Below are 22,988 nucleotides of genomic sequence, written 5' to 3'. Positions count from 1 at the left end.
AAGAGGGACTCTTTAACTGCTAAAATTCTAATGTCCCTTCTTAGTTAATTGACTCTTTTGTGTAGTTAACAGCCTCCTGTCAGGCGTATGCTTATGGGATCATGTGTGAGTGTATAATTGTTTTAAAGGTTAATTGAATTCTATTGATAAAGGAAGGTGTCTGAGCAGGTGATGTTAAATGTAAGCGCGGAGCCCAAACCGTCTAGAAACTGATTGGCTCAAGGGAATGTCATTATTTCAAAGTATCTGTATTGAAGCCCCCCTGTGTGAGGGGGGCGGAGAGTGTCATTGTTCCTGTAACCGTGTAACCACATATAAGCTAGGTGTATGTACCAGTCTACTTGACCCTTCAAACGTAGCCTCGTCTCGTTCTTGAAAGGGCGTTCGATGGGATATACCGGCTGTACCTGCATATCGCAACTTGCTAGGGAAAAGGACGTCTCTAATGGCTGATACCCTCTCACTACCAGTGGGTAGTCGTTACACCCAACATTCACTACACAGTCAGGACTGAATTCCAGCATTCACTACACAGTCAGGACTGAATCCCAACATTCACTACACAGTCAGGACTGAATCCCAACATTCACTGCACAGTCAGGACTGAATCCCAACATTCACTACACAGTCAGGACTGAATCCCGGCATTCACTACACAGTCAGGACTGAATCCCGGCATTCACTACACAGTCAGGACTGAATCCCGGCATTCACTACACAGTCAGGACTGAATCCCAACATTCACTACACAGTCAGGACTGAATCCCAACTTTCAGAATATTGCTGTGTTCGGGGACACTAGTCATTGGAATGATAACATTTACAGACTCCCCATTTTCTGGGGGAACATTTGGGGAGATTCCGGCGTAGTGATTACTTGATCAGAGATTGGGGAACGTTGGTTTTCACGAATGGGATGGCTCCCTGTTTCTTCAGCACATGGACCAGCGCACTGTCCTCGGCATCTAGCGTTCCCAGGAAATGGACCAGACCGCAGTGCTTGTTATGTCCCTGCAGAGAGACAAATCCCGGAGTCATTCCTCCGCAAAACAACATCACTGAATGAGCCAATCAAAGTGATCACATGGTGAAGGACCAACTTCACTGTGTCCCAGAGGACATAGAGGATATGCTGGTATGGGGATTGGAACAGGTGAGGGACATGCAATTTATTGGTGGTATGGAAATTAGATGGAGGTATAAGAGAGGAGCATACAATATGGTGGTATGGGATTGGAGGGAGGTATAAGAGAGGAGCATACAATATGGTGGTATGGGATTGGAGGGAGGTACAGGGGAGGAGCATACAATATGGTGGTATAGGATTGGAGGGAGGTACAGGGGAGGAGCATACAATATGGTGGTATGGGAATAGGATTGGAGGGAGGTACAGGGGAGGAGCATACAATATGGTGGCATTGGATTGGAGGGAGGTACAGGGGAGGAGCATACAATATGGTGGTATGGGATTGGATGATAGTACAGGGGAGGAGCATACAATATGGTGGTATGGGATTGGATGATAGTACAGGGGAGGAGCATACAATATGGTGGTATGGGATTGGATGGAGGTACAAGAGAGGAACATACAATATGGTGGTATGGGATTGGAGGGAGGTACAGGAGAGGAGCATACAATATGGTGGTATGGGATTGGATGATAGTACAGAGGAGGAGGCGGAGCATACAATATGGTGGTATTGGATTGGATGATAGTACAGGGAAGGAGCATACAATATGGTGGTATGGGATTGGATAATAGTACAGGGGAGGAGCATACAATATGGTGGTATGGGATTGGAGGGAGGTACAGGGGAGGAGCATACAACATGGTGGTATGGGATTTGAGGGAGGTACAGGGGAGGAGCATACAATATGGTGGTATGGGATTGGAAGGAGGTACAGGGGAGGAGCATACAACATGGTGGTATGGGATTGGATGATAGTACAGGAGAGGAGCATACAATATGGTGGTATGGGATTGGAAGGAGGTACAGGAGAGGAGCATACAATATGGTGGTATGGGATTGGAAGGAGGTACAGGAGAGGAGCATACAATATGGTGGTATGGGATTGGATGATAGTACAGGGGAGGAGCATACAATATGGTGGTATGGGATTGGAAGGAGGTACAGGGGAGGAGCATACAACATGGTGGTATGGGATTGGATGATAGTACAGGAGAGGAGTATACAATATGGTGGTATGGGATTGGAGGGAGGTACAGGGGAGGAGCATACAACATGGTGGTATGGGATTGGAGGGAGGTACAGGGGAGGAGCATACAATATGGTGGTATGGGATTGGAGGGAGGTACAGGGGAGGAGCATACAATATGGTGGCATTGGATGGGAGGTAGGTACAGGGGAGGAGCATACAATAAGGTGGTATGGGATTGGAGGGAGGTACAGGGGAGGAGCATACAATCTTTTTGTGGTTTGGGATTGGATGGAGGGACAGGTGAATGAAGTGGTTTATATGGAGCCACCCAAGAACACCTCACCTTGTATCCCAAGTTGTCCTTCAGGGAGATCGGCACTCCATAGAGAAGACCTTTCTCCGGCTGCTTCTTGAGCTCCTGCAGCTGCGCCTCGCACTCTGCCAGGAAATCCGTCACACAGTTCACTTCCCGCGTCACTTCCAAAGCCTGAACCATAAATGAGACACAACATGGAGGAAACAGAACACCGCGGTCATCACTCGTCATTGGTGATCTCACAGGTATTGCCATCTTATGGTGTAAATGATCTGTGTCCCTGGAGGGGCGGCTTTGACACCCCGGAGGATCTCCACCGTTTCATTGGCTTGTAGTGTAATGCAACATGAAATTTTGGGGGGGGCGCAAACAAACTGAAAATAAAAAAACATCAATTGCAGCCACTGTGCTCATCAATAGGCGCCAGTTTGCCCCATCAAACGATGCCAGTCCCCCCCCCCCCGCCCGATTTCCACCATCTCTATAAAGGTTCCTCCCAGAGCCATCCACAGATATGAAGATGATCAGAACGGACTATGACTATTTGATTGCTAGGAGTATCTTAACACTGGCAGACCAATCAGCATTCTGCACTTAACAGTCTGAAATGAATTAGATAATGAATGCTAAGACCTGATTGGTTGTTCTGAATTACACATCACTTTGGCAGTAAATGACCCCCACCCCCAAACATTGTCACCTTCTCTATGTAGACGTGCAGCACGGCCTCCGGAGACAGCGAACCGCTCTTCAACTGACTGGCCAGTTCACACAGGGTCAGCGAGAGGATCCCACTCGCATCCACATCACCGTGCTGAAACAAGACAACAGGAAGTGACATCACAAAGAGGGAGGGGCATTGTATATCCAGCACAAGGCAGGTGTTGTCACCACTAAACAGGAAGTGACATCACACACACACACAAAAGGGAGGAGCTATGTATATCCACAGCAAGGCAGATATTGTCACTACCGTACAGGAAGTGATGTCACACATGCAAAGCACATGGTTGTCACATTGTACAGGCAGTGACATCACACATATAGGGGGAGGAGCTATGTATATTCTGAGCAAAGCAGGTGTTGTCACCACTGTAAAGGAAGTGACATCACACATACAGAGGGAGGAGCAATGTATATCCAGAGCAAGGCAGATGTTACCACTGTACAGGAAGTGACATCACACATGCAGAGGGAGGAGCAATGTATATCCAGAGCAAGGCATATGTTGTCACCACTGTACAGGAAGTGACATCACACATGCAGAGGGAGGAAGAATGTATATCCAGAGCAAACCATATTGTAACACTCACCTTTCTTGGTTCCCCTCTTGGGTGCACAGCTGCCGGGAGTTCTAGGTTACCCCAGACTGACAGTGGTGCAGCCAATCAGAAAACATCTCCCCTGATTGGTGCAGGTGGTGAAGGAGGAGTGGTTCTTTAAATGTTCTTCCTGGGTGTAGTCTAGGGTTGCCACCTGTCCGGGATTCACCCGGACAGTTCGGGTTTTGAATCATGTGTTCGGGGTTTCAATCCACCGGAAATCCGGACACAATATTCAGACAGGAATGTGGCTCAGAACAGGGCCCCATAGGAGGGTGAGGGGGCACTATGCATTTCTATTCTCTTTGGAGCGCCCAAAGGTGTCCCAGGTCTATTACAATCCTGTAGTGTAGGCCAAAAAAATATATATTTTTGCTGTGCGCCGCTAAAGTGTTTGGGTTTGGCTTGAAGAAAAAGTGGCGACCCTAGGGCGTACCCAGCCTGAGCTGAACGGATTGCTGGGGAGCACCCCGGGCAATCCAATGACCCGCGATATGAATATTTATGCATCTCAATGGGCCAACCACAAGGACAGGTATTGCCGTACTGGGGGAGGGTATTCCTAAGCTCTCACCTGCTCCATATACTGCAGCACTGCTTTCTCCATGAGCTGCAGGGAACGCTCTCTCTCCATCACGGCTCTCGCAATCTTCTGATCACACCGCCTCCGATCCGTCCACCGCACGAGCAGAAAACCGACTACCGCAGCGCACAGGACGGCCACCAGCACGTGAGTGACCGGCATCCCGGACAGGAGGAACCGCAGAGAGTTCAGCATCTCCCCGAACACTGCGCCAACGTCCTCGGACAAAGAGAGACTGGGCACTACCCTCTGCCTGGCACAGACAATGGGGGCCAGAAATAGTCTCTGCCAGCCCCTCCCCCCCCACTTATTATAATTCTTCTATAATCTCCGGATCACATGAGTCATATCTCCCACAATGAGGGCAGAAAATAGAAACAACCCCCCCACCCAGGATTTACCCCCCCTCAATCCGCACCACTAAACTCATATCTGGAGCCTAAAACTGTCACTTTATTATTAATAGGGATACTCATAGAGACACCAATAGAGACATCCATAGAGACACCAATAGAAACTTCTATAAAGACACCAATAGAGACATTCATAGAGTCACTCAGAGACATCCATAGAGACACCCATAGAGACACCAATAGAAACATCTATAAAGACACCAGTAGAGACATTCATAGAGATGCCCATAGAGACACCTTTAAAGACATCCATAGAGATACCAATAGAGACATCCATAGAGACACTTATAGAGACATCCATTAAGATACCCATAGATTCACTCAAAGACACTCATAGAGACATCCATAGATACACCTATAGAGACACCCATAGAGACACTTAGGTCTAGATTCACGTAGGGCGGCCTAACTAGGTGCGGGCGTAGCGTATCTTATTTACGTTACGCCGCCGCAACTTAGAGAGGCAAGTGCTGCATTCACAAAGCACTTGCGTCTTAAGTTACGGCGGCGTAGCGTAAATGGGCTGGCGTAAGCGTGCGTATTTCAAAGTAGGCAGGTCGTGGGCGTGTTGTATTTAAATTAAGCGTGACCCCATGTAGATGCATGGCCGAACGAACGGCGCATGCTCAGTATCACGTCGTATTTACGCCCAAAGATACGCCGGCTCAATGTCTGTGACGTGAACGTAACCTACGCACAGCCCCACTCACGTACGACTTACGTAAACGACGTAAAAAGATACGCTTGTTCCGACGTCCATACCTTGCATGGGCTGCGCCACCTAGAGACCAGCTTTATCTTTACGCCGGCGTATGTCTTACATAAATGGCGTAACTAATTGCGACGGGCGTACGTACGTTCGTGAATCAGCGTATCTTTTCCATATACATATTTGATGTGGAAATCAACGGAAGCGCCACCTAGCGGCCAGCGTAAATATGCACCTAAGATACGACGGTGTAGGAGACTTACGCCGCTCGTATCTTGGCAGAATTTATGCGTAACTGATTCTGTGAATCAGGCGCATAGATACGACGGCGCCCATTCGGACTTACGACGGCATAAGTCTTTGAGAATCTGGGCCTTAGAGACATCCACAGAGATACCCATAGAAACACTCATAGAGAATCCATAGAGACACGCAGAGACATCATAGAGACATCCATAGAGATGACCATAGAGACACCAAGAGACACCCATAGAGACATCTATAAAGACACCAATAGAGACATCCATAGAGACACCAATAGAGATACCCATAGAGACACCCATAGAGACATATATAAAGACACCAATAGAGACATCCATAGAGACAACAATAGAGACATCTATTGAGATACCCATGGAGACACCAATAAAGACATCCATAGAGACATCCATAGAAACACCCTTAGAGATATCCATAGATACACTCAGAAACACTCATGGAGACATCTATAGAGATACCTATAGTGACACACATAGAGACATCCACAGAGATACTCATAGAAACACCCATAGAGAAATCCATAGAGACACGCAGAGACATCCATTGAGACACTCAGAGACATCATAGAGACACCCATAAAAACATCCATAGAGACACCAATAAAGACACTCATAGACACACTTATAGAGACATTAATAGAGCCTCTCAGAGACATCCATAAAGACACGATTGTTCTGTAGAGTAAAGTCTGTCTCAGAGAACAGATTGGGGAGTCATTGTGTCAGATGTGTGATGATGGTGGTCAGACGACAACCACCTCCGACCTTCAGTCCCAGTACGATGAACTGTGGTCAGAAGACAACCACCTCCGACCTTCAGTCCCAGTACAATGAACTGTGGTCAGACGACAACCACCTCCGACCTTCAGTCCCAGTACGATGAACTGTGGTCAGACGACAACCACCTCCGACCTTCAGTCCCAGTACGATGAATCATGGTCAGGCGACAACCACCTCCGACCTTCAGTCCCAGTACGATGAACTGTGGTCAGAAGACAACCACCTCCGACCTTCAGTCCCAGTACGATGAACTGTGGTCAGACGACAACCACCTCCGACCTTCAGTCCCAGTACGATGAACTGTGGTCAGACAACAACCACCTCCGACCTTCAGTCCCAGTACGATGAACTGTGGTCAGAAGACAACCACCTCCGACCTTCAGTCCCAGTACGATGAACTGTGGTCAGACGAAAACCACCTCCGACCTTCAGTCCCAGTACGATGTATCGTGGTCAGACGACAACTATGACGAAGCGCGCTATCACACCCCTGCCCTCCTTACCAACTTGTGACAAAGGACTGGCCAATCTCACACCGCACTGACCCTTACATAAGAATGTCACTCTCAGCTGTACCCTGCGCAAAGATTTTCCAGCTCGTGGGATTTTTCTAGAGATGAAACCAAATTCATCTGACCATCTGTTGCCTCCAGTCTGGGATGACCTGAGCCCTCCGCTAAGTCTGAGGCTGGCAGGTCTGAAGCCTCCGTTTGAGGACTGGTAAGTTGACAACTGTCCATGGCGAGGTGGCCCCTGTCCATTATATGCACACAAGGACCCATCAGAGAGTCATTATCGGCTCAGTGTTAGATCCGCCGATCTCCAGGCCCAAAAGCTGTTTATTCAAATGTTAAATTACAAACATTTGTAAACTACTCTGACGCTGGTGACTACAGAATTCATAAAATAACTGTAATGCCACTGAATCCAGGAGGTGTGATGTCATATAACTTTGTATACAATGGGCTAGATTCAGAGAGAATTTACGCCGGCGTATCTATAGATACGCCGCGTAAATTCAAATCTGCGCCGGCGTATCTTCTTTCTGTATTCAGAAAGCAAGATACGCCAACATTAGCCTAAGATACGACTGGCATAAGTCTCTTACGCCGTCGTATCTTAGGGTGCATTCTCACGCTGGCCGCTAGGTGGCGCTCCCATTGTTTTCGGCGTAGAGTATGTAAATTACCTAGCATGGAGCAAGTGCTTTGTGAATACAGCACTTGCTCCTGTAAGTTGCGGCAGTGTAGCGTAAATACGATATGCTGCGCCGCCGTAAGAAGGGGCGCAGCTACGTGAATCTAGCCCAATGTACCTAATGTCCAAATTTAGGGTAATTCTTGCTTTATACAATCAAGAAAAGTACTAACAGCTGTAGTCTGATACCAGAACAAGCAAGGAGATGTCTGGGTCACTGGCCCATTGTAAGGAGCTTCCACCAAACTACAAATGAAGGACACCATTTCTATTGCAGATCTAACCAATGATATTGACCTTTCATGATAACAAGGTAACCCAGATAGTAGAGAACAAGTCAACTACTCAAGAAAGTATGTTCTGTGGCCTACCCAAGAATAAACACTCTAAACTGTTGCACTTTACCTAGCAATCAGCATGCCCAAAAGAAGGTCCAATACCCATAACCCTCATACCAAAAGAATGTCCAATTCTTAAAACCCAACAAACCAAAACAATGTCCAATTCTTAAAACCCAACAAACCAAAACAATGTCCAATTCTTAGAACCTAACAAACCAAAAGAATGTCCAAAACATTAAAAGACTGTCCAATACCCAGAACACAACAAAACAATAAGTAGGTGCCATGGTCTGGAGTCAGGCTTGGGGTCCAGTAGATGTAGCAGTAGAGAAGCTTCCACCAACCATCAGGATAAATTCTTATGCTGCGTACACACGATCAGTTTGTCTGATGAAAACGGTCTAACCTATCGTGTGTGGGCCCCATCGGTTTTTTATCCATCAGTCAAAAAACTAGGAACTTGTTTTAAAATTATCTTATGGATAAAAAACCTATAGAAAATAATTATCGTCTGTAAGTACGTCCATCGGTTAAAAATTCACGAATGCTCAGAATCAAGTCGACGCATTGAACTTCATTTTTTTCAGCACGTCGTTGTGTTTTACGTCACCGCGTTCTAACACGATGGGTTTTTTAACTGATGGTGTGTAGGCACGACTGATCATCAGTCAGCTTCATCGGATAACTGATGGAAAGATCCATCAGACCGTTTTCATCAGATGAACTGTTCGTGTGTACAGGGCATTAGAGCCCAACTTACCAAAAAAAATTCCAATTCTTAAAACCCAACAAACCAAAGGAATGTCCAATTATTAGAACCCAACAAACCAAAAGAATGTCCAATTCTTAAAACCCAACAAACCAAAAGAATGTCCAATTCTTAAAACCCAACAAACTAAAAGAATGTCAAATTCTTGGAACCCAACATAACAAAGGAATGTCAAATTCTTAAAACCTAACAAACCAAAAGAATGTCAAATTCTTAGAACCCAACAAACTAAAATAATGTCTAATTCTTAAAACACAACAAACCAAAAGAATTTTCAATTCTTAGAACCCAACAAACTAAAATAATGTCCAATTCTTAGGAACCCAACATACCAAAAGAATGTCCAATTCTTAACAGCCAACAAACCAAAAGAATGTCCAAAACATTAAAAGACTGTCCAATACCCAGAACACAACAAAACAATAAGTAGGTGCCATGGTCTGGAGTCAGGCTTGGGGTCCAGTAGATGTAGCAGTAGAGAAGCTTCCACCAACCATCAGGATAAATACACAAGAAGGTCACCCTGGCAGCGGGATTACCTGAGGTGTGGAGTCTAAGTACTAACAGGTATTCTCCAGAGCTCCTGATGGCAGGGATGGGTTTTGCTGAGTGTTAGTACCAGGTCACGGTCCTCAAGATCCCCCCACCAGGATATGAGCAGGCTGGGGTCCAGTAGCAGATAAAGCAGGAAGGGATCAAGCAGAAGTGTATTCGAGGAACAGGCCAAAGGTCAGTAAAGAGTGATAGTAAAATATGAATGGCAGCAGGAGTGTCAAGAGCACGATATCGCCTGGAAGGAGCACAAAAATCTAGTAAACAGGAAGTGCAGAGACATGGCTTAAATGAGGAAGTTCATTGGAGGACAAACAGGTTCAAAGTTTATAGAAACAAGATTCAAAGTAGGATCATTCAAGGAATTGTCCAGTGAGCTGACCAGCATGCCAGGTGGCTCAGCAAGAAGAGTTGCTGCCAGACACAGCAGAGGTCCCGGGTTCAGATCCAGGCCCTGATATAAGGTCCAATACCCAACACACAAAAACAATGTTCAATTCTTAGAACCCAACAAACCAGAAATAATGTGCAATACCCCAAAAAAATATAAGAATGTCAACAAGCCAAAAGAATGTCCAGCCTTTAGAACCCAACAAACCAGAATAATACCCAGAACCCAACACAATAAAAGACTGTCCAATACCCAGAACCCAACACAATAAAAGACTGTCCAATACCCAGAACCCAACACAATAAAAGACTGTCCAATACCCAGAACCCAACACACTAAAAGACTGTCCAATACCCAGAACCCTATCAAAGAGAAGAAAGGGTGCCACTCACCAACCTAATGCATCAGTATGTAGATGACTGTGGCCTCAGCCAGTGTTGCTCCAGTCACATCCCCCTGATATTGTCTTGCCCCACTCACCGGGGCTTGGTCACAGAGCCTCTGGGTTGGTGAGTGTTGCCCACTCTTCTCTTTGATAATGCTCTTACACCTCTGAAGAGGCCAGCTCCCTTCACCACTACCGGCGGGGAGATCTCTGTCTTAACTTAGAAAGGAACTGCAAGTTTCATTCCAATACCCAGAAACCCAACACACTAAAAGACTTCCAATAACTAAACCCGAACAAAACCATAAGAATGTCCAATATAGAACACATCAAAGAATGCCTAACTCTTAGAATCCAACAAACCAAAATAATGTCCGATACCCAGAACCCAACACCCCAAAAGACTGTCCAATACCCAGGACCCAACAAAACCATAGGAAGGTCCAATACCCAATATTAAAAAACAAAGTCCAACCCAACAAACCAAAAGCACGTCCAACAAAACCATAGGAAGGTCCAATACCCAATATTAAAAAAACAAACCAAAAGCACGTCCAACTCTTTGCCGCGTACACACCATCACTTTATGTGATGGAAAAAACCGACATTTTCTGTGAAGTAAAAAACAACGTTTTTGAAACTTAAATTTTCAAAAACGACGTTGCCTACACACCATAGTTTTTTCACAATGCTCTAGCAAAGCGAGGTTACGTTCACCACGTTTTTCCATTGAAGCTCGCTTCATAACTAGCGCAGGTTTAAAAACGTTGTTTTAAACATTGTTTTTGCTACACACGGTCAATTTTTGTGAAACAAAAAACGACGTTTTGAAAAACGACACAAAAAAATTGAAGCATGCTTCAATTTTTTTTGGTCGTTTTTCACAAGACATAAAACGACGTTTTCCCCCACACACGGTCATTTAAGGTGACGTTTTTAAAAATGTCGTTTTTTTTCATCACATAAAGTGATGGTGTGTGTACGCGGCATTAGAACCCAACAAACCAAAAGTAAAATCCAATACCCAGAACCCAACACCCCAAAAGACTGTCCAATACCCCGGACCCAACAAAACCATAGGAAGGTCCAATACCCAATATTAGAAAAGAAAGTCCAACCCAACAAACCAAAAGCACATCCAACTCTAATGCCGCGTACACGGTCGTTTTTCGGCATGAAAAATACGCCATTTTTCAGCATGTCCAAAAAACAAAGTTTTTCAAACTTCATCATTAAAAACGATGTTGCCCACACACCATCGTTTTAAAAAAAAAGATGAACAAAGCGCGGTGACGTACAACACGTACGACGGCACTCTGATGGGGAAGTTCTATTCGCCTTTGGGCTGCTTTTAGCTGACTCCTTGTTAGTAAAAGACGATTTGCACTTTTTTTGTCTGTTACAGCGTGATGAATGTGTTTACTCCATTATGAACGGTAGTTTTACCTGAACGAGCGCTCCCATCTCCTAACTCGCTTCTGGGCATGTGCGGGTTTAAAACGCCCACACATGATCATTTTTTACAACCCAAAAAACGACATTTTAAAAAACGACATAAAAAATGCAGCATGTTCGAATTTTTTTTTTTTTGTCGTTTTTCAGAAGCCGAAAAACGATGTGAAGCCCACACACAATGATTTTAAATGACGTTTTTAAAAACGTCGTTTTTTTTTCATGCCGAAAAACGACCGTGTGAACCTAACAAACCAAAAGTAAAATCCAATACCCAGAACCCAACACCCCAAAAGACTGTCCAATACCCAAGACCCAACAAAACCATAGGAAGGTCCAATACCCAATATTAAAAAAGAAAGTCCAACCAAACAAACCAAAAGCATGCCCAAACTTTTAAAACCCAACAAACCAAAAGTTAAATCCAATACCCAGAACACAATGCACCTAAAGACTGTCCAATACCAAGAACCCAACAAAACCATAAGAATGTCCAACCCTTAGAACCTAACAAACCAGAATAATACCTAGAATCCAACACACTTAAAAGACTGTCCAATACCCAGAACCCAACAAAACCATAAGAAAGTCCAATACACAACATACCAAACTAATGGGCAACTCCATACAGTGTAGAATACCCAACTCTTAGAACCCAACAAACCAAAATAATGTCCAACCCTTATGCCGCTTACACACCATCTCTTTATGTGATGAAAAAAAACGACACTTTCTGTGAAGTAAAAAATTACGTTTTTGAAACTTCAATTTTCAAAGACGAAGTTGCCTACACACCATCGTTTTCTCACAATGTTCTTGCAAAGCGAGGTTACGTTCACCACGTTTTTCCATTGAAGCTCGCTTCATAAGTAGCTTCTGGGCATGCGTGGATGAAAAAACGTCTTAGAAAACGAAGTTTTTTGCTACACACGGTCAATTTCTGTGAAGTAAAAAGTGCACTTTTGAAAAACGACACATAAAATTGAAGCATGCTTCAATTTTTTTTGGTCGTTTTTTACAAGACATAAAACGACGTTTTCCCCCACACACAGTCAATTAAAGTGACGTTTTTAAAAACGTCATTTTTTTTCATCACATAAAGTGATGGTGTGTACGCGGCATAAGAACCTAACAAACCAGAATAATACCTAGAACCCAACACACTTAAAAGACTGTCCAATACCCAGAACCCAACAAAACCATAAGAAAGTCTAATACATACCAAACTCTATACAGTGTAGAATACCCAACTCCTACCTTTACCAAGCTCAGGTGGGCAAACCCTGGAAAACGGATTTGTTTGTGAATTGGACTATCTGAATGGCTGTATGGGCAGCACAGACAGTTCTTCCATCATAGACTTTCATACACAAGGTTATAATAATACGGAACACAGAATAATAATAGCATGTTGCATTGCCATCACCCATAGCAACCAGATGTCCTCTGTGCAGGGAGCAGCAGGCTGAATGAGATGAATATGGAAGACAATATCGCCAACCTATAGAGGAGCGGTGCAGGCTGTCTGCTGAGGAGTCCAGGAATTGGCTACAATCATGGCCATACACCCCCAGATATCCCAATATCTTCACATTCATTATGTATCAGACAGAGTTTTCATTGACCCCCCCCATGACTTTCGGGCAAAAGACAATCAGGGCGGGAAGGAAAGAAGGGAGAAAAGTATGGGCTGCAGAGCTGACACTCTAAAAGGACGGATACTGATGTAATACAAATATAATAATATTTCTTGGGGGCCTTCTAAAGAGTACCTGTTTTTTGAAGTCGCTGCCATGTTTTTCCATCAGTCGGAGAGCCTGATCCCGCAGTTTCTGCGCTCGGTCGATCTTCATGGAGCTGCGGATTCGCGTCATACATTGCAGCACCACTGTGGAGGCCACAAAGCAACAAATGCTGACCAGGAGGACATGATTGTAGAAAAAGTACAGCAAAGACCACAACATGCTGGCAGCTGAGCCTACGAAGAGCATGGTGACTACCCTAAGCAGCGCTTCTTCAAGGGACACGAAAACCCCCCAGACTGAACTTTAGTATAAAAAAAGCTCCAACCCCCATCTGTCAAATCTATCTTCTACATACGAGACCAACCCCCTGCACCCCCCCCCCCCAAACAGACAGAGAAAGGTTGTGCGAGTCCAGAGAGTTCTCTATAGGGACACCCTCTGCCAGGAACAGCTGAGAGAACCTGTCACTTCTACCGGGAACCAATCCAAGAAACTAGATCAGACCCCATAAAAATAGAAGGCTGTCCTCTACAGAGGTCTTAACTCTTCTGGTGCCGGGGTCAAGAGTGCTAAGAGTTAAAATCTGATGATCCAAGGTACAGGGGAGATGTGGGGTGCTGGATCTAAAGGAACAGCAGAAATGTGGGGTGCTGGATCTAAAGGAACAGCAGAAATGTGGGGTGCTGGATCTGAAGGTATGGGGGAAATATGGGGTGCTGGATCTGAAGGTATGGGGGAAATTCGGGGGGCTGGATCTAAAGGTATGGGTAAATATGGGGTGCTGGATCTAAAGGTATGGGGAAATATGGGGTGCTGGATCTAAAGGTATGGGGAAATATGGGGTGCTGGATCTGAAGATATGGGGAAGTATGGGGTGCTGGATCTGAAGGTATAGTAAAAATGTTGGGTGCTGGATCAGAAGGTATGGGTGAAATGTGGGGTGCAAGATGTGAAGGTATGGGGGAAATGTGGGGTGCTGGATCTGATAGTACAGATAAATATGGGGTGCTGGATCTGAAGGTATGGGGGTATGTGGGGTGCTGGGTGTGAAGGTACAGGGGGTGCTGGAACTGAAGGTATGAAGGAATTGTGGTTGTGTTTTATTACGGTTTACATTGTGTAGTGGATGAGTGGGGGGTACCACATCCTCCTCCTCTGAGTTCCACCTTATTGTTAAAAGGGTGCTCCCAATTTCTGATTAGCCTCCTGGTCACATACCCCCACAACAAAGTGCTTTGCCAGGGTGGGTCCCCCATGTTGAGGCCTAGTATGTCTTAGGGGAAATCTGGTATTGGATTTGGTGGGACCTCACTTGTTTTTTTGCATGAGGTTCCACTTAAAATTCATACCGGACCTGAACATCTATAGTAGACTCTCATCTAGGATGCGGGTCTGGTATAGTTGAAGGAAATCATTTATGTCCTCTACTGGTTGGGAGCTGTCATTTACAGACTGGGAACTGTCAAGTATTGGTTGGGAGCTGTCATCTACTGACTGGGAAGTCATCTATGGACTGGGAAGTCATCTATAGACTGGGAACTGTCATCTATGGACTGGGAACTGTCATCTATGGACTGAGAACTGTCATCTGTGGACTGGGAACTGTCATCTACTGGTTGGGAGCTGTCATCTACTGACTGGGAAGTCATCTATGGACTGGGAACTGTCATCTATGGACTGGGAACTGTCATCTATAGACTGGGAACTGTCATCTATGGACTGGGAACTGTCATCTATGGACTGGGAACTGTCATCTATGGACTGGGAACTGTCATCTATGGACTGGGAACTGTCATCTACTGGTTGGGAGCTGTCATCTACTAACTAGGAGCTGTCATTTGCTGGCTGAGAGCTGTCATCTACTGGTTGGGATCTGTCATCTATGGACTGGGAACTGACATAGTCCCCAGAGGACAATAATACTCCCCAGAAAATAGTAATACTCCCCAGAGGAAAATGATACTCCCCAGAGGATGGTAATAACCCCCAGAGGACAATAATACTCCCTTGAGGATAGTAATACTCCCCGGAGGACAATAATACTCCCCAGAGGACAATAATACTCCCCAGAGGACAATAATACTCCCTTGAGGATAGTAATACTCCCCAGAGGACAATAATACTCCCGGAGGACAATAATACTCCCCAGAGGACGATAATATTCCCCAGAGGACAATAATACTCTCCAGAGGACAATAATACTCTCCAGAGGATAGTAATACTCCCGGGAGGACAATAATACTCCCCAGAGGATAGTAATATGCCACAGATGAGAGTAAACCCACTCCCAGAGGACAGAAATACCATCACCGAACATGAATTTCCCCCTTAGGGTAATAATATCCCCAGAGGATAGTAATACCCCCCTTAGAACAGTAATATGCCGCAGACGAGATTAAACCCACTCCCAGAAGGCAGTAATCCTCCCAGATGATGGTAATACCTCCAGAGGACAGTAATCCCCCCCTCCCCCCTTCTTAGGACAGTAATACCCCCCCCCCTCCCAGTGGTAATACTCGGGCTTTATATCTCTGAGTGATCTTCTCCATCATCTCCAGCGTGCCGTCTCTCTATGTCTGAGCGCTTTCCATCTTCATCCTCGTCTTCCTCTCCTCCATCCATAATAATACCAGGACTGACCCCACCACCGCCAGGAGCACCGATACCAGGATCAGGTCCACCAGGAACTCCGGGATCAGCCGGGAAACGATACTGAGCAGCATGATGGTGGATAAAGCCGAACAGAGAACACCGAACCGACCGAAAGAGAGAGCCGGAGAGACTCCGAGAGACCCGATACCCACCAGAGGGGAGGGGCCGAGGGAAGTGATACCGTGCAGAACTCTTTTTTTTAATCCAAAATTGATTATTATTATTATTTTTTACACTGTCACTTTATTTTTTTTGTATTAACTTTATTTATATCACAAGGGATGAACAACGCCCCGTGTGATATCATCATGGGCCGTGACAGGTCCTCTTTATGGAGAGATCTGAGGTCTATTACCCAAATTTGTCTTTTAAAAAAAAATGCGGTATAATCCACCTGGATGCACAAAGTAGTTATGATGATCTGTAAAGATTTACTAACACATGTGAAAGTTGCAAAATTGTGTTTAGGCATTAACCACTTCAGCCCCCGGACCATTTGGCTGCCCAAAGACCAGGGCACTTTTTGCGTCGGCTTTAACTGACAATTGCACGGTCGTGCGCCGCTGCTCCCAAACAAAATTGGCGTCCTTTTTTTTCCCACAAATTGAGCTTTCTTTTGGTGGTATTTGATCACCTCTGCGTTTTTATTTTTTTGCGCTATAAACAAAAATAGAGCAAAAATTTTGACAAAAAAGCAATATTTTTTACTTTTTGCTATAATAAATATCCCCAAAAAATACATTAAAAAAAGTTTTTTTTCCTCGGTTTAGGCCGATACGTATTCTTCTACATATTTTTGGTTAAAAAAAAAAATCGCAATAAGCGTTTATTGATTGGTTTGCACAAAAGTTATAGCGTCTACAATATAGGGGATAGTTTTATGTCATTTTTATTAAAAATATTTTTTTACTAGTAATGGCGGCGATCAGCGATTTTTATCGTGACTGCGACATTACGGCGGACACTTTAGACGCTATTTTGGGACCATTGTCATATTTATACAGCGATCAGTGTTATAAAAATGCACTGATTACTGTATAAATGTCACTGGCAGGAAAGAAGTTAACACTAGGTGGCGATCAAGGGGTTACATGTGTTACCTAGGGAGTGATTCTAACTGTGGGGCTGACTAGGGAAGGAGACCGATTGGTGTTCCTATATACAAGGAACACACAATCTGTCTCCTCTCCCCTGACGGGACGCAGATCTGTGCGTTTACACACACAGATTCACATTCTTGTTCTGTCACCAGCAATTGCGGTGGCCAGTGGCATGCGCATTAGCTCCCGAGTGACGCGGCAGCACGCACCCCCCTATGGTTAAGAAAATGCGGTATAATCCACCTGGATGCACAAAGTAGTTATGATGATCTGTACAGATTTACTAACACATGTGAAAGTTGCAAAATTGTGTTCAGGCATTAACATTTGTTTTACCCTCCATCACTAAGAGGATACCAAGAGTCATGAGGTTGGTGATCGGTGATCCAACCTCTGCGCTGTGCGGAGACCAGGTCGACTCCACTTTTATTTCTCTTATTTTCTTTTGTTTTTATTTAACCACTTCAATACCGGGCTTTTATACCCACCTCCATACCGGGCCTATTCCGGCACTTCTCTCCTACATGTACAAATCATTCTTTTGCTAGAAAATTACTCAGAACTCCCCAAACATTATATATGTTTTTTAGCAGACACCCTAGGGAATAAAACGACGGTCATTGCAACGTTTTATCTTGCACGGTATTTGCGCAATAATTTTTCAAACGCCTTTTTTTTGGGAAAAAATAGTTTCATGAATTAAAAAAATAACAAAAAACAGTAAAGTTAGCCCAATTTTTTTGCAAAATATGAAAGATGAAGTTACACCGAGTAAATAGATACCCAACATGTCACGCTTTAAAATTGCGCACACTCATGGAATGGCGCCAAACTTCGGTACCTAAAGATCTCCATAGGCAACGCTTTGAATTTTTTTACAGGTTACCAGTTTAGATTTACAGAGATCTAGTGCTAGAATTGTTGCACACACTCTAATGCACGCGGGGACACCTCACATATGTGGTTTAAACGGCGTTTACATATGTCGGCGGGACTTACGTGTGCGTTCGTTAACATTACTTGTAATAGGAAATGTGTGTGACAGGTCCTCTTTATGGAGAGAGGCGGGGTCAATAAGACCCCACATCTCTCCTCCAGGCTGGAAAGCATGAGATCGGTGAAAAAAATTTCACCGATCTCATGATTACTGTTGCTTACTAGCCGCAATCGCGGCTTTGTTTACTTACGGGGACTCGGGCGTGACGTCATCACATCGCGCCCGGGTCCTCCGACGGTCATAGAGATGACTGGTGACCATCTGGTCACCAGTCATCTCTATGCTTCCTGCCAGCGCCGGACGATTCCTTCTCCGGGCCCCCGATGGCATGGGAGAGCCCGGAGAAGCACCGGATGGCGGCGGGAGGGGGGGGTGTCCCCTCCCGCCACCTATAAGAACGATCAAGCGGCGGAACCACCACTATGAGCGTTCTTATGTTGCACAGAGTCGCCGGCAGAAGAGAAGGATATCTGAATGATGCCTCTAGCTGCCCCCATCATTCAGATATCCCCCCCACAAAGCCCAGGACGTCATAGGACGTCCACCCAGGATGGGAGATCCCCTCTGTGGACGTCATATTACAATGGGCGGGTATTGAAGTGTTTTTTATTTAAAATTTATTCCGATGACCTCCAAATGCTCCAACCGGTCAAAAAGACGCAAACTCAACCAACTTCTAAAGGAAACCAGACAAATATCTTCTACCAATCAGAACATTTTTATTTTACAAGCAGTTGAAAGTCATAAAAGACGAGACCAAAAAAATATATTGATTAGGTATTACAATCCACCCCTCCCCCAACCACATCCTTACTTATAGATGAAAATATGAGAAAGTTGGATACAATAAATATCAGATCCTTATAACATATTAAACATGGGGGTGATGCGAACCCTGGATTCCACGCATTTCAGCGGGGAAAATAACGATCGGCTCCCCTGCAGATTGTGTAAGTTTTGCCCACTTACATAGAAATGAAGGGTCTATAATTTTAGGTGTATTTTATATGATAGAGACAGAATATCAACCAAAAATCCTGAAAAATCACACAATACAAATGTTATAAATGGAGTAAAATAAGTATTTGATCCTCCGACCAACCAACAATAATTCTCCCTCCACAGACTGGCTACAGGGGGCGCTCATGTGGTATATATATGGAGTATATAGAGAGTGTATATATGGAGTATATAGACTGGCTACAGTAGGTGCTCATGTGGTGTATATAGAGAGTGTATATAGTATATATGGGGGGTATATAGACTGGCTACAGGGGGCGCTCAGGGTGTGTATATAGTATATATATGGGGTGTATATATGGAGTATACACAGACTGGCTACAGGGGGCGCTCATGTGGTACACAGATTAGTCCTGTCAATGTAAGAAGGTTCTCCTAACGACATCTCGTTATGTGTATAGAAGACTCCCGTCCACAGAATCTCTTTCCTCCAATCACATCTCACCATCATGGAGAAGACCAAAGATCTTTCAGAGGACGTCGGGGAGAAGATCGGAGATCGGCACAAGGCTGGAATGGGCTACAAGACCATCAGCAAGAAGCTTGGTGAGAAGGAGACGACTGTTGGAGAGATTATTCACAAATGCAAGAAATACAAAATAACCATCAATGGTCCTCCTCGGTCTGGAGCTCCATTGAAAATTTCTCCTCATGGGGTGAGGATGGTCTTGAGAAAAGTGAGGGATCCGCCCAGAACTACATGGGAGGAGCCTGTGAAGGATCTCAAGGCAGTTGGGACCACAGTCACCAAACACACCATTGGTGACCCAATACACCGCCATGGATTGATATCCTGAAGGTCCTTCCTCAGGAAGACACAAGTACAGAACGTCTGAAGTCTCCAATGATCATCTAAATGATTCAGAGAAGATCGGGAGAAAGTTCTGGGGTCAGAGAAGATCGGGAGAAAGTTCTGAGGTCAGAGAAGATCGGGAGAAAGTTCTGAGGTCAGAGAAGATCGGGGGAAAGTTCTGAGGTCAGAGAAGATCGGGAGAAAGTTCTGAGGTCAGAGAAGATCGGGAGAAAGTTCTGAGGTCAGAGAAGATCGGGAGAAAGTTCTGAGGTCAGAGAAGATCGGGGGAAAGTTCTGAGGTCAGAGAAGATCGGGAGAAAGTTCTGAGGTCAGAGAAGATCGGGAGAAAGTTCTGAGGTCAGAGAAGATCGGGAGAAAGTTCTGAGGTCAGAGAAGATCGGGGGAAAGTTCTGAGGTCAGAGAAGATCGGGGGAAAGTTCTGAGGTCAGAGAAGATAGGGAGAAAGTTCTGAGGTCAGAGAAGATTGGGAGAAAGTTCTGAGGTCAGAGAAGATCGGGAGAAAGTTCTGAGGTCAGAGAAGATCGGGAGAAAGTTCTGAGGTCAGAGAAGATCGGGAGAAAGTTCTGGGGTCAGAGAAGATCGGGAGAAAGTTCTGAGGTCAGAGAAGATCGGGAGAAAGTTCTGGGGTCAGAGAAGATCGGGAGAAAGTTCTGAGGTCAGAGAAGATCGGGAGAAAGTTCTGAGGTCAGAGAAGATCGGGAGAAAGTTCTGAGGTCAGAGAAGATCGGGAGGAAGTTCTGAGGTCAGAGAAGATCGGGAGAAAGTTCTGAGGTCAGAGAAGATCGGGAGAAAGTTCTGAGGTCAGATGGGAACAAAATTCAGCTCTTTGGCATCAACTTGACTCGCCGTGTTTGGAGGAAGAAAAATGGTGACTATGACCCTAAGAACTCCATCCCTACAGTCACACGGGGAGGGGAAACATGAGGATTTGGGGCGTTTCTCTGATAAAGGTCCAGGCCGACTTTGCCGCATTGAGGGGCCAATGGATCTTAGAGGAGAACCTTCTTCCCTCAGACAGAACACTGAAGATGGGTCATGGACGGGTCTTCCAGCATGACAATGACCCAAAACATACCGTCAAGGCAACAAAGGAGAGGCTCAAGAAGAAGAACATTAAGATCACGGAGAGGCCTAGCCAGTCTCCAGACCTTAATCCTATAAAAAATCTATGGAAGAGCTGAAACTTCGGAGTTGCCAAGAAACCTTCAGGATTTAGAGAAGATCTGTAGAGAAGAGAAAATCCCTCCTGAGATGTGTGGAGACCTGATCACCAACTACAAGAAACGTCTGACCTCTGTGCTTCCCAACAAGGAACCTCCCCCAACTACTAAGGAACCTCCCCCAACTACCAAGGAACCTCCCCCAACTACTAAGGGGGTCAAATACTTATTTTACTCACTGAACTCCATTTATAACATTTGTATCATGTTTTTTATTTACTGACATGTCGTAGGAAGCAGAGCTGTGCTGGAATGCTGGGAGCGGCCAATCGTATTCATTCAGTTGATTGATTTTGTTACATTTTGCATTTCACCTCCTGAAGAAGCAGAACATAATTGTGGGAAACACGTGGAGTCCAGGGATAGCTCCGCCCCTCTGTAATATGTAATGACGATCTGATATTATTGTATCCAATAGTCTTCATTCTGGAAGCTGAAGGACAGAGATGATGAGAATTGGGGAATGTTGTGGTGATTGGGAGGATTCCTGAGGATAGGGATATCATTGTTCTCCGATTTCTTCCTGTTCATCATAAAACGAGTCCCTCGGGGGTGGGAGCGCTCCGCCGGCAACCATCTAAAATCCATGTCATGTCCCGCCCAGAATTCCTTCCCTCCGGGGGCCACCCACTGAGCGCTCATCAGGTAGGTGGAGTTGTGTGAGAAGTTCAGAACAGGGGCGAAGGGGTAGATTCAGAGAGGGGCGGAGCTATGATAGTTTCAGAGAGGGGTGGCGCTAATAGGTTCAGAGAGGGGAGGAGCTAAGTGATCGGTTCTGAGTGGGGCGGCACTAATAGGTTCAGAGAGGGGAGGAGCTGAGTGATCGGTTCAGAGTGGGGCGGCGCTATATGAAACATTGAACCTGTAAACCTGTGATACAAACTTTTCACGTATTTATGTTTTTTAGAATCTGTATTATTACATTTTTTATAATTACTGTCTACAGACACAATTTTCTTTGGATTCATTGCCTTTTAAAGTCCTCGCTTTTGCTGTTTCTACGCTATATGAAAGATTCAGAGGGGGGATGGAGAGGAGCGAAAGATTCAGAATAGGGCGGAGCAATGATAGGTTCAGAGAGGAGCTGAGTGATAGGTTCAGAGAGGGGCAGACCTGAATGATGGTCTCAGAGAGGGGCAGAGCTAAGTGATGGGCTCAGAGAGGGGCGGAGCTGAGCGATGGGCTCAGACAGGGGCGGAGCTGAGCGATGGGCTCAGACAGGAGCGGAGCTGAGCGATGGGCTCAGACAGGAGTGGAGCTGAGCGATGGGCTCAGACAGGGGCGGAGCTGAGCGATGGGCTCAGACAGGGGCAGACCTGAATGATGGGCTCAGAGAGGGGCAGAGCTAAGTGATGGGCTCAGAGAGGGGCGGAGCTGAGCGATGGGCTCAGAGAGGGGCGGAGCTGAGCGATGGGCTCAGACAGGGGCGGAGCTGAGCGATGGGCTCAGACAGGGGCGGAGCTGAGCGATGGGCTCAGACAGGGGCGGAGCTGAGCGATGGGCTCAGAGAGGAGAAGAGCTAAGTGATGGGCTCAGAGAGGGGCGAAGCTGAGCGATGGGCTCAGAGAGGGGCGGAGCTGAGCGATAGGCTCAGAGAGGAGAAGAGCTGAGTGATAGGCTCAGAGAGGGGCGGAGCTGAGCGATGGGCTCAGAGAGGGGAAGAGCTGAGCGATGGGCTCAGAGAGGGGAAGAGCTGAGCGATGGGCTCAGAGAGGGGAAGAGCTGAGCGATGGGCTCAGAGAGGGGAAGAGCTGAGTGATAGGCTCAGAGAGGGGCGGAGCTGAGCGATGGG

The 22,988-nt window shown here is 45.7% G+C and overlaps 1 protein-coding gene across 2 annotated transcripts in view; it reads right to left on the bottom strand.

The window, feature by feature from the left end:
* The window catches only part of LOC120922032 (vitamin D3 hydroxylase-associated protein-like), a 37,527-nt gene extending 23,811 nt beyond the window's left edge, over positions 1-13,716 (bottom strand). Inside the window, exons 1-4 of one of the 2 annotated variants that reach the window (XM_040334569.1) lie at positions 13,421-13,716; positions 3,177-3,290; positions 2,504-2,647; positions 878-1,011 (exon numbers count right to left, since the gene is read on the bottom strand). In XM_040334569.1, coding sequence (XP_040190503.1) covers positions 878-1,011; positions 2,504-2,647; positions 3,177-3,290; positions 13,421-13,639 — 611 coding nt within the window. In that variant the 5' untranslated portion in view covers positions 13,640-13,716. Of the gene's footprint in view, positions 1-877; positions 1,012-2,503; positions 2,648-3,176; positions 3,291-4,372; positions 4,601-13,420 lie in introns of those variants that run through there. The other variant, XM_040334570.1, reaches the window with a different exon arrangement.
* Between the last annotated feature and the right edge of the window lie 9,272 nt (positions 13,717-22,988).

This window comes from Rana temporaria, unplaced genomic scaffold (assembly GCF_905171775.1).
Source record: "Rana temporaria unplaced genomic scaffold, aRanTem1.1, whole genome shotgun sequence".
Lineage (NCBI taxonomy): Eukaryota > Metazoa > Chordata > Amphibia > Anura > Ranidae > Rana > Rana temporaria.
Note: the sequence above shows the minus strand (reverse complement) of the source record. Positions and strands in the feature narration are given on the sequence as shown.